General features: G+C 43.0%; 1 protein-coding gene across 1 annotated transcript in view; it reads left to right on the forward strand.

Moving 5' to 3' along the window:
- The first annotated feature begins 1,810 nt into the window (after nucleotides 1–1,810).
- DNAH6 (dynein axonemal heavy chain 6) overlaps nucleotides 1,811–12,136 on the forward strand; it is a 207,005-nt gene continuing 196,679 nt past the window's right edge. The window contains exons 1-9 of the mRNA XM_045021828.1: nucleotides 1,811–2,275; nucleotides 2,405–2,484; nucleotides 3,168–3,419; nucleotides 4,563–4,739; nucleotides 5,573–5,832; nucleotides 7,668–7,935; nucleotides 8,181–8,315; nucleotides 8,405–8,528; nucleotides 10,526–10,670. Coding sequence (XP_044877763.1) covers nucleotides 2,251–2,275; nucleotides 2,405–2,484; nucleotides 3,168–3,419; nucleotides 4,563–4,739; nucleotides 5,573–5,832; nucleotides 7,668–7,935; nucleotides 8,181–8,315; nucleotides 8,405–8,528; nucleotides 10,526–10,670 — 1,466 coding nt within the window. The 5' untranslated portion in view covers nucleotides 1,811–2,250. The remainder of the gene's footprint in view (nucleotides 2,276–2,404; nucleotides 2,485–3,167; nucleotides 3,420–4,562; nucleotides 4,740–5,572; nucleotides 5,833–7,667; nucleotides 7,936–8,180; nucleotides 8,316–8,404; nucleotides 8,529–10,525; nucleotides 10,671–12,136) is intronic.

Here is a 12,136-nt window from a genome sequence, read left to right on the forward strand (position 1 = left end):
CCACATCCCCCCGACCGGGACTCCCCTGTATCCCCCAGCCAGGACCCCGCCCCACATCCCCCCAGCCGGGACCTCCTGGGACACCCCCTGCATCTCCCGGCCGGGACATTCCTATATCCTCCTGCCCCCCCAGCCGGGGACCCCCCCTGCATCTCCTTGGCCAGGCCCCCTTACAGCCTCCTGCCCCCTGGCCGGGAGCCCCCTGTATACTCCCGGTCCCCAACTGGGACCTCCCGGAATTCCCCCTTCCAGTAACTCCCTGCATCCCCCTGTGAGGAACCCCCCCCCCCGCATCCCCCTGGGCCCTGACCAGGACCACCCGGGATGCCTGGCCGGGACCCCCCCTGCATTCCGCCAACCCCCGACCGGGACCTCCCGGGACATCCCCTGCATCCCTCGGCCAGGACACTCCTATATCCTCCTGCCCCCTGGCTGGGACCCCTCCTGCATCTCCCCTGGTGGGGACCCCCTCTGCATCCCCTCGGCCAGGACCCCCTACATCCTCGTGCCGCCTAGCCAGGACCCCCCTTGTATCTCCCCTGTTCGGGACCTGCCTGCATATCCCCGGTCCCCGACCAGGGGCCCCCCGGGCACCGACTGCATCCCCCTGACCGGGATCCCCTTGCATACCCCTAGTCCCTAACCAGGGGCCCCTGGGATGCCCTCTGCATCCCCCTGGCCCCTGACTGGGACTCCACTTGCATCCCCCTGGGCCTCGACCAGGACCTCCCAGGGTGCCTCCTGCATCCCCCTGACCGGGACCCCCCTGCATTCCCCTGGCCCCCTGACTGGGACTCCCCCTGCATTCTCTGGCTGGGACCCTCACCTGCATCTCCCACCCGGCTGAAGTAGCTAAACAATATTTGGGGTCTTGCTGGGTTGTTTCCTAGAGGAGGAGAAATGGATTATATGAAGCAGGTATTGCTTTGGTGCAAACCTGTGTATTTATAAAGAGTGTATATAAAGTCCAATTTTTCTGACCACAGTAGGAACAAACAATAGCAGGGAGTTTCCTTGCTCACAATTTCCAAGCCTGCCTCTCTAGCAAGTCCTGTGCCCCCAGGAGCTCTGAGCTTCCTCTGCTTCCTCTGAGGGTTTCTCTCACAGCTGCTTCTCTCATTGTCTGCTGGCTTTCTGCCTCTCACTCACACACAGCTCTTGTCAAACAATCCGCCATGTGCCTCTGTGGATTCACCAGTCCCAGGGAAACCCCTTAGACCATGCAGCTTAGCCTTACTCAGTTTCTCCATGCAGCTCCTTGGGCAGTAGCTCCTATTGACTCCCGCTATTTTACACTATAAGGGCTTGGCTACACTTACAAATTTGCAGCGCTGCAGCAGGGTGTGAAAACACACCCTCTGCAGCGCTGCAAATTGCGGCGCTTTGAAATGCAAGTGTAGCCAAAGCCTAAATGGTCTTAGTTGCTCCTCCCATTTAGCATGAAAGAAGGGTGGTTAGTACACCCATCAATTTTAACCAGGTCTTTGATTCATGGAAGCCATTAGCACCTTCTTCCAGCATAGCATCATTATTATTACTGGTATAATGCTACAGGTGTGCATGGTGCTTCATTTGTGTAATCCCCATACCAGGTTGGTGGTGAATCCTGCATTTCAAGAGGATCATACCTTCCCTCTTCCTCCTCTGCTCTATCTGAACAAAGGAGAGAAGTTTCCAGAACTTGCAGAAGAGAAAGTTAAGGTGGAATTCCTGGCTTCTGGTTTTGCTTCAGCTATTCCCAGCAGGAAATGAACAGCTGCCACTCTTAATACAGTTCTCTTTAATGAGAGCTAATGTATGGGGGGGGGGGGGAAACTTTCCCACTTCTACCAGAGGTGAAGAATTTTAATTTTTTCCAAGATAGGACATCTCTTGTTATAGTGAAACTGATTGATAAATTGCTATGTATTTCTCCTGAAGGGTAATAGTGCAGAATTGAAATCCGACTCTTCTTCTCCCTTAGTTTTAACTTTTAAAATAAATTTGTAGGGTTGCCAGTTCTTGTGCTGTCTCCACTCTGGTAAAATCCATTCAAAACAGAACAATTTGCATTTGCGTAGCCCTGGGGTTCTTAACTGTGTTATATTTGCAGTACCAAAACTATAGACACTTTTCTCTTTCCACCTCATTTCTTTTGCGTCCATATTCCAGATGTCTTGAAGCTGGCTAGGTGGAGTGCTGGAAGTGGGACAAAGGTCTGAGGGAGCGAAAAGAATTCTGTTTGCTTTATGCTGTTCTCCTCACACCTCCATGGAACTGACGGGTGGGGGAGGAGGTAACGCCAAAAAACATAGTGCCCCTGAATGCACCGAGCCCTGCAAATCTGTGGATATCTGCTTTATATCTGCAGACCATGTTTGTGGGTCGCAGATCAGATGTGGATACAAATTTTGTCTCTGCACAGGGCTCTATGAATGCATTCCAGCTCTGTTCAGTTCCCTCCGGGATCTTGGCAGCCACAGCTCCTGCTGCAAGGGAGTTAGAGTGAGTTAATATCAATTAGCTACCCCTGATGACTCATTAATTTATTTATGTAATCCCTGCTGAGGTTTGGGTAGGAGAGAAATATCATGTTGCCATGGCCTCAGTCTTGTTCTTCCTCTTGTCCAACACCTCCCCACCATCAGAGCCTAATATCTGTGGACCTGCCAAGGGTGGTCTTCTGGTGGACCAGGAGATAAATAATGCAGACCGCCACAACCCCCCTTCCCCTCAACCCCCTGCCCTTGATCCTTCTTGAGGAAGAAAGGGGAAGCTCTTAACAGTTACATAATTTAATTAGAATAATTCCAAGAGTCCAATACAAATGTATCCGGCTGATAAAGAAGAGGAAAGATTTGGAGAGGAAGGAAACTGTAAAATTAGAGGTACGTGTAGCCCCTCCACTTTCTAACAACTCTCCCTTTTCCTCCTGAAACAATTGGCTATGTCTTTCAGCTAAACACATTCCCAAAATGCTTTGACGCTCACTCACTGCTGTTGTTTGTAATGTAACAACCAGGTTAGTATCTGCCCTATTATTTTAATATAGTTTGTTGCAATCATTTTTCTTTTTTCTTTGAGATAGTTGGTTAATACCTGGGCATTTTAAATTCTACAACAAAATGGATGTAGATTTGTAATACCCTCCTTTGTTTTACTTTAAAAATTATGTATTTCATTTTTAGGTAACTATGTCTAAGAAGCTGTCGTTGCCTTCTTTAACTACATCATCATCCACTGTAAATGGCAGAAACAATGAATGTACAAGTGCAGAACTTCCTGCTTCGATCACTAATACTAGTAAGCTGAGGGAAAGACTAGTTTGTATGGCTCCAAAACAGATAGCAGCAAATCCTCAAGGTCTTAAATTCATACATAGCACAAAATCGCAAGAAAGAACAAGAAAGAGACAGCAAGCCATAAAACTGGAACCTTTGGTATGTTTAAGAGAAATATGGTTTTTAAACTGATCTGTAAATGGGAGCTATTAATTTTACAGTATAATAAAATTTTGTCCCACAGTCATTAACTGTAGTAAGATGTATATGCCAATTCTTCTAAAAAACTAGAAATGGCACCATAGTGATTTACACCAGCTGAGGATCTGGCCTGCAGTTTTTCATATATGTAATATTAAGTAATACATGAAAGCACAACAGCTTTCTTTAGTGTGTGTGTGTTTTTTTAAAGAACATCTTCAACTAATTAAAATGCTGATTAGCAAAGGTATTTTCAGTCCAAGTTTATATGCTGAGAGGAAGAACCAGAACACCAGAAAAACCTGATTTCCACACAGTCCCCATTTGGTGTTGCAGGCAGAGGAACATTGTGACATCATCACTCACTCACTCCCGTTCAATTGCATACTTTAATCCCATTGTTTGAGTCAGCAAATGAAACTGCCGGTCAGGACTGAGGTGCTTTGACTGAGTTGGTGGGCACAGGGGGCTCAGGACTGGAATAGCAGGTCTGCTCTATACATTGAACAGGCATGAGGCTGCAGATTTGTTTCATGGCTCCCTCCACACTATACCTGGCTCAGGCAAGATCATTGACATTTGCCCAGTCAGCAGTTCTAGTTCATCGAAACGGTGTCCATTTGGGGCTGCAGTGAAACTCTTCTGCCTACAGCAGGAAATGGGCAGTCAAGGGGAGAGATGACCAAGACAGGCAGCAGTTTTAGGGTTAGGGTTTAAAGGTACGGTTAGGGATACTGGAGAATATGAATGCTGGTTGGCTAAGTTACTTCTATGTCACAGTGGTACTACTCAGGCTCCTCTGCCTGCAGCACCAAATTGTTACTGTCAAGGGGAAGTTGTTATTGATATGAATTTGATAAAACAATGAAGAAGAGGAGTGGTTTAGGCGAATTAACAGTACATTTTAGCTTTAGTGTCAGTATCCTGTAACACTGCACATTCAGCGATAGAAACTACGTTCCTGCCATTCCTACCACCTGCCAGCTCAGCAGCAAAACATGCAACTCTCTGATATAAGACTATGTAATTTTACTTTTGTATTCCTTTCCTTCAAATTAATCATAACTTCCTCTATTTTTTGTATTTTTTCCCTCCCCGAAGCCTGTGCTAAAGGTATATCAGCATCATAAACAGCCTGAATACATATATCAAAAGAACAGAGAGCGTTTATTAGCTTGTGGATTACTACAGCCTTCTCCCTCAGCAGATAAAAGAAAATGGTCTGCTTCCATGGAACCGATGGCATCCTATGCTCCTTTAGCTGAGCTTCCAGAGCATGTAAGAGAAAAGCAGGTATTGAATAGCTACCCTAATCATTAACTGTTATGGACCCCTACTCCTGAACTTCCCATTCTGTTGAAATCAGTGAAGTTTCTGTATAAGGAAGGAGTGCAGCCTTTTAACATGAGATAATTACATTGGCCCAGATTGATCCTTTTAGAGAGGAGAGACAAGTTTTCCTTTGAAGGGGCTGAGATCCTGTGAAGTTTGAAAAGTTGAAGGCTCTGAACCCCACAGGTCTCCAGGGATGACATATCTGCTCTTCCCTCCCCCATCCCCTTCCAGAACCTACAAAGATAGGAGCCGCCTGCCTTTAGCCATGGAAATCTGTCTGACCCACAAGGAGCAGTGTCATGGAGCTTGGCCAGTCCCATGTTATGACTCCACAGCCCTTCATTGTACTTTTGAGATTACTTGAAAACTCAAGAAAGAGTGATCACTTTTGGCCAGTCTTCATCAGGATGAAAAGAACCGGTATATAGATCAGTGCTAGTAAGGCAGAGACAGCAAACTCTGACACAGGCTTTAACCATGAGAAAAAATACTTGTATTCCTTTTGTTCATGGCTTTGCCCTTACAAGCATCTTTATTGAGAGCTATAGCCGACAATAGTCTGTATATTCCTTTTCTTAATGGATTGCTTCCTTCTTTTCTTGCCCCCCAAATTCATTTCCCTGGGCTCTGATTTTATATTTAAATATTCATTTTGCAATTGCTAGTGGCCTTGAATTAAGAAAGCTATAAAGGGCATTCTCATGACATAAGGCTATCTTGCCATGTCTGATGTATTTTTTCTGTAAACTGATATCTAATTTTGCTTTTATTTTAAGGTACAGCAGCAAAGCCCCACTAAGGTACTAACTCCTACTCCTCCCAAACAGCTACGTACTGCTCTAAAGCCAAGTGCCTGTAAACCTTCCACCTCTCCACCTTCTTATGTTTTTAATGAAACAGAAGATGTCATTAAAGCTAACATTACAGATCCTCTGAAAATCATTAAAATAATATGTGAAAACAAAAATCTTGGATTCCTGTACATGACTCCAGCAGTTCCTAAGTCATCCATTAAATACGATACTTTTAATTTGAAGTGAGTTATTTTTTTCAAGATGTTTATTCAGATTATGCATCAAAACCTATTGTTAAAGTTTATAACAAGCAGTGTTGATGTATTATACATCTACTTTTTAATGCTTGCTAATTGTCTTGTGCTTAATTTTCCTCTTTCCATTTTACCATTTAATTCTTTAAAAATAGTTGATATTGGAACTGTTACTTTTTAAGAAAGTTGCTTCATATTTTAATAGAACTATAATTGGATATAAAGAGAAAGTCGGACTATATTCTTTAGAGGTTATCAATATAGCATGAAGTGTGCTAGATAAAGAGATGAGCACCTGTTTCAGGAGTGTTATCAAGCACAAGGCCAAGAAGTGCACATCTTAATGACAATCTGGCTGTAGAGTATGAGTGATGTGTTGGTCCAGATCCTCAGCTGTTGTAAATTGGTATATACCTGCTGAGGATCTAGTCCTTTATTTGGTACCAGTAATATGGTAGATACAAGGAAACCATTAAGGATGAGAACAGCCATCTTGCCACAAATAGTATCTCCTGTTAATCACAGAGAGGGTACTTCCTCCAGTAAAGCTAATAAAGACACCATGAGTTGGAAGAAATTTCAGGAGGTGCCAGATCATCTGACTAAAGGCAGAAAGTTTGAGACAAACAAGCAAAAACAGAGTCAGAAGGAGATAGATAAAACAATAGAGGAGAAAGTTGGGTCAAACCACTGTGCTAATGGTAATATTTAATTTCTGGATTCTTTGGCTCCTTGTGCTAACGTTACTATGGAGTAGGGTGACCAGATGTCCCGATTTTATAGAATGCTATTGAAAAACTTGGAAAAGGAGTCGTGTGCAGTTCTTCTCAGTAGGATGGTGGCTGTGATGCTGAATCTGAACTGAAACATTGATGGATTGCCCTTTAATACTCTGGTCTGAAACTAAAAGATGCTGCAACATCCCTAACCTTTCACCAGAAGTTGGGAATTAAAAAAAACAAAGAACTCACTAACCTGTGTGCTGCCTAGAGAATTGATTCTAAATTAAGCAAACGTTCTAATTCCAGTTTCAGATCACTGAATCCACAGAATTCTGAGCATGTAAGAATGTACTGAACACAATGTCCATGTGACAAAATCATCTTGGGGCCATATCAAAACATGTCCAGACCAATCAACAACATTTGTGTAACTCTTTAGATGCCATACTCACTGCTGACCTAGGTCTTGGACCATCCATCCCATAAATAAATGCATCGTGGGTATGCATTGAAAATATGATGTTACTGTGGCATTCACAATGTTGTTGAGGCCTTTCTGTGAGGAAATGAATGTCTCTTGAGTAATGAGTGAATGATGTTGCACTGTTAGTGGCTAAATGATCACTGGGCTTGGGAAAAGACTGGAGTTAAAGCCGGAGACTACAGAGCTTGCTATCCACCCAAGCCTCGAGGGCATAATTCATCTCCACTACACAGGTGGGATTGTGGAGGATGAAATCGACCTCCCTTGTCAGTCTGAAGGCAGGATACAAGGCTGCAGACTAGACAATTTATGGCTACTTTTCCAGGACTCGGTCCTGCAAGGTTTTGAGCATACTTTTCCAACCCAGAAAAGCACTTTCCTATGTACTTATTTTAAGCATGTGCATAGCCCCATTATAGTAAAAGGGACTATTTAGTTGATCAAAGTTAAGGTCCCATGCTGATTAATGATGTCATAAGTGCTGCAGCTTGTGGCACAACGCAGTCACAAAGCCATCTTAATGGGCCTACCTCCTTAGTTTTTTTTTTAATAGATTTTACTGGAGATCAGTGAATTCATTTGTATCCGATTAAAATCAACTTTGCATTTATTTTTAGAATTGTAAGCTATGACTGCATCAACGAAAATGACTACTACACCATTAGCCAGAAAGCAGTTATCCACACATGTGATGGAGAAGTTGAATTCATGCAGCTAGATCGCTGGGAGCAGGAATATCTGTATCACAAAACATTTACTAAGATTTCCATATTTGCTATCTTTTGCAAATTGAAGTCATTTACAGAGTGGAGGAAAAATGTCCGTGCCAAGAAAATCAGTGCATGCCGTAAAGCTTTGCAGGAGAACTTGTTCATCGTTAATGCTGTACGTATTTGCTAATGATGATATTTCTAACGGAAGTAGAAAGCTAATGTCATTGCTAAAACAGGGATGCGTCCTCTCAAATGGAGTTCTGGCCTAACGTATTTTCAGCTAGTAGGAATCCTGTACTGTGTTACCAAACATAAAATCGGATACTAATGTGATTTTCAAAAAGTTGTAAATCTAAGACTTTGTTTGGATTTTAATTTGTAAGTATCTCTTGATAAACTATTCTTATTATTTGGCAGTCCTTGCGGCCTGCAGTGCTTAACGTTCAAGAAATGTGTTACCGAATCAGTGATATGGGGCTTTGTCGTATTGAGAAAGGTTACACGTACACCCTGGAGGAATTTAGAAGCACTCAGTTCAAACAACTGGATGAGGTGAACTGTTTTCATTGGTTCCAAGTTCCTTACATGTTCTTTTTAGAGATTAGGTTTATATGGTTCTTTATGCGTACTATCATTTTCAGGTGGCAAGCCGTCTAGCAGAGTTCAGGGAGCTAGCGAAAGAAGTTGTTAGAAGTTCTTGTCGAACTGCCCTGCTTGAATTTGGATTTACTCCTGATGATTATTTTTATGGATCAGTCAGTGCAGGTATGAAAAGAAACTAAACATTTAGGAAATGACTGCAGGACGTGGATCTTTATTGTGCATTTTGTCCTATATGCCAGGCCACTGAACCTTTTCTTGAATGAGTCTAGTATTTTCCCCTTAATCTGGTAGGCACGGTGTTACAATTTTGAATATGTATTCTATTGTGGAAAAGGTGCATCTTTTAGGATTCTCTTCTTCCATGTCTATTTATAGTCCATTTGATAATAAATAATGTCTAACAATTCCCATAAGAGGCCACCTAAAAAATTATAATGTTAGCATCCAGCTTTGATTGTTTGGGTTAAGCCTCCATAAACAATTGAACTTGCGTTCTGCTCAAAATGAGGAGAACTACGGGCTCATTCTGATCTCCAGTGCCAGGAAGTTCTATAGCTAAACCTTAACCCCCTGAGCCTGAGTTGGCTGATTTTGGCCAGCCACGGCCGTGCCACAGGTGTTTTGTTCCAGTGTAGATATACCCTGGGTGCGCTGTACTACTAAAATATGTGCTTAATTGTAGCATATGAGTAGTCCCATTGAAGTCAGTGGGGCTATACGGATATGCTTAAATACATTACTGGATTGGGGCCTAAATAAAGAAGAGAACCTTAACAATCAGTCATATACATATTTTCAAATGTGGCCTCCATTAGATCCAAGAAGAGTGTATGTAAACTGATAAAGATGCACTCAGGATTGTAATTAATAGCCTCATAAGTTTTAAACCCAAATGTGTGGGTAATCTTTAAAAAAGCAAAAACTATTTTAAAAGGACTACTTGTTTAAATACAATGCATATTGCCAAAACCTCAGCTGATGCAAATCAGTGTAGCTCCATTGGCTTCCACAGCATTATACTGGTTTACACCAGTTAAGGATCTTGCCTGTACTGTAAAATATTTTTTGTAAAAAAATTTTTGTTTACTTGTGTATAATGTATATATTTTAAATTATTTAATTAGAAAAGAATAAGAGGTCTGAAGTACGTGTTGAAATGCTCTCCATTTGCTGCTGCTGACATTGCTACTTCAGGATGTTAAAGGGATGTTCTTTGGCTTTGTCACTGTAATGTTTTAAATTTAGTGGTGAGGTATGGCAGTTTATTGGATCTCCTTGCTATCTTCTGCTCCTCATTACTTCTGGAGCTGCTTGGGCCCAGTTGTCATAGAGCTACCCAGAAATCTGCAGTGTACATTTAAATATTTATGTTCACTTGTTTCAGTTACCTAAACTGATGGAATTGGGGGAGAAATACAGGTTTCCAGAAGCCAATGTAGATGTCTTTGGCCTCTAAAGGGTCATTTGAGATCCTTGTGGATATTTGAGGATCTACCCCAGGGGTTCTCAACCTTTTTCTTTCTGAGCCTCCTCCCCACCCCCCAACGTGCTATAAAAACTCCACAGCCCACCTGTGCCACAACAACTGGTTTTCTGCATATAAAAGCCAGGGCCCTTGTTAAGGGGTAGCAAGCAGGGCAATTGTCCGGGGTCCCACACCCCAGGGGGCACCACAAAGCTAAATTGCTCAGGCTTCTGCTTCAGTCCAAGGTGGAAGGGCTCAGGCCTCTGGGCTTCAACTCCATGCGGCATGGCTTCAGCTTTCTGTCCTGGGCCCCAGCGAGTCTAAAGCTGGTCCTGCTTGGCAGCCCCCCTGAAACCTGCTTGCAGTCCCCCCGAGGGCCCCGGACCCATGGTTGAGAACCACTGACCTACAGGGCTTGGAAACTGAGCTCTCTGCTTTCTCCGCAGGAGTTGGTATGAAGGGGGGATTTCCTATGAACCCTTCCATCAGGGAATTTCTGCGCCGTTTCCCTGGTGGAGTTTCTTGGGTACTGTGCTGTATTTTTCCTTTCCCTCCCAAAAAATGCCCTTTGCTTTTGACTCAACTCAGACTGAATTGTTTTAGTGATAGTTTTATGTAACTATAGAATTTTCAGTTACACATGCCATTGTACTTGCAATATTTTCATTAATGTGTTTGCATATCTTCCATACAGAACAGGTCACTATGGTAACTGGATTAGCTGCTTCAAGTTTCCTTGTTATTCCTCATTATGAAAGAGAACTTTATGGAGAAACAGCTGACAAAATGACCTACACAGAACAGGCCAACAAAAGGTCTCATTGTAGAAGGTTAACATGGTTAGTGTCTGATGTTTGTAGCAAAAGTTGTTCTTATGCTTTCTTCTCACATAATCTCAGAATAGTTAAAATTATACAATGCAGTGTTTCTTACAATCAATGCATTAGTATATGTTGGACTGATCATAAGCAAATAATAACTGCATACCAGATAGCTAAACCCAGGGTGTGAGTTCAATCCTTGAGGGGGCCATTTAGGGAACTGGGGTAAAAATCTGTCTGGGGATTGGTCCTGCTTCAAGCAGGGGGTTGGACTAGATGATCTCCTGAGGTCCCTTCCAACCTTGATAATTTGTGAAGTCCATCAGTTCTTCTAATCTTTGGAAGGACCAAGTATCAAATGCTTCAATGTGTGTTGTTGGTGCTTAATAAATAACATCTCAAATATAATCATAAGAGCCAGATTTAAAAAAAAAAAAAAAGGGGGCAAAAAACCTCACAAGACACTCAGCCAGTATTGCAGTGCTGTAAATAGGGTGCGGAGTGGAAATCTGTCCTGATCCCTACAGGCAATCAGCTTAGGTTTCAAAGCATAAAATCTTTTAATATTATTTTAGCCGGTGGCTACATAGTTATAAAGCTTGCTTTGCTTTAGTGCATTACGTTGTATTATGTTTTTCTATGAAACATCCTGATAATGTATTTTACATTATATGTACAAATGTTCTACACAACTATATTAGCCGGCATTTCCATTTTATCTAGCTGGATGAGATAATTGTATACTTACTGTAGTATGTCTGCACATAATGATGGTATATGTGCTGAAGGGTTTAATCAAGTAATATGTTTCAAAGTGGACTTGCAGGATTGGTCAGCTTGGTCCCCTGCAGCGAACCATGGGTGAATCTGTGCTGCAGAACTCACAGCCCTGGAATGGGGTTATGGTGGCCTCAAACCAACATTGTGCCTTCCTCATCCTGGGCTCTTCTAGGGACTATAATTTAGATATCTCTAAGGACTTGTCTAAGTTACAGCACCTCTCCACGAGGTCCTATGGGCTGCGGCACTGCCTGGAATCTCTGCAATGCTGCAGCTCTGCCTTGACTTGCCAGTCCTGCCCTCAGACATGTCCTTTTCGTGGTACTTGCAGCGGGGTTCTAGGGAGATAACTTTATGGCCATCCTCCACCATGCCTAAGCCAGGAGAATGCTCTCCTGGCAAGATATGGGCTTTTAAGCCCCCTTTACACAGTGTAAAAGAACCAGAGCAGAAGTGAAGGTCTCACTTCATAACTATCTTTCATGAATTCTGAGATCTTAAACAAGCAGATTCAAGAGATGGTGAGGAAACTGGCTAGCCTCCAAATGTCTAAATCTGGTTGCCTAGCACTGGAGTCTCTCCAGTGACCCCCTGCTCTTCCCCCACCATATCCTTTCTCCTATAGGCCCTGTGACTGACTCTCCATCCCCTCCTCTCCCCCTTCAAGAGGGCACACAGATCATGCCCCCTTCCCACTCCATTTG

Source organism: Mauremys mutica, chromosome 6, assembly GCF_020497125.1.
Source record: "Mauremys mutica isolate MM-2020 ecotype Southern chromosome 6, ASM2049712v1, whole genome shotgun sequence".
In the NCBI taxonomy this organism is placed as follows: Eukaryota; Metazoa; Chordata; order Testudines; family Geoemydidae; genus Mauremys; species Mauremys mutica.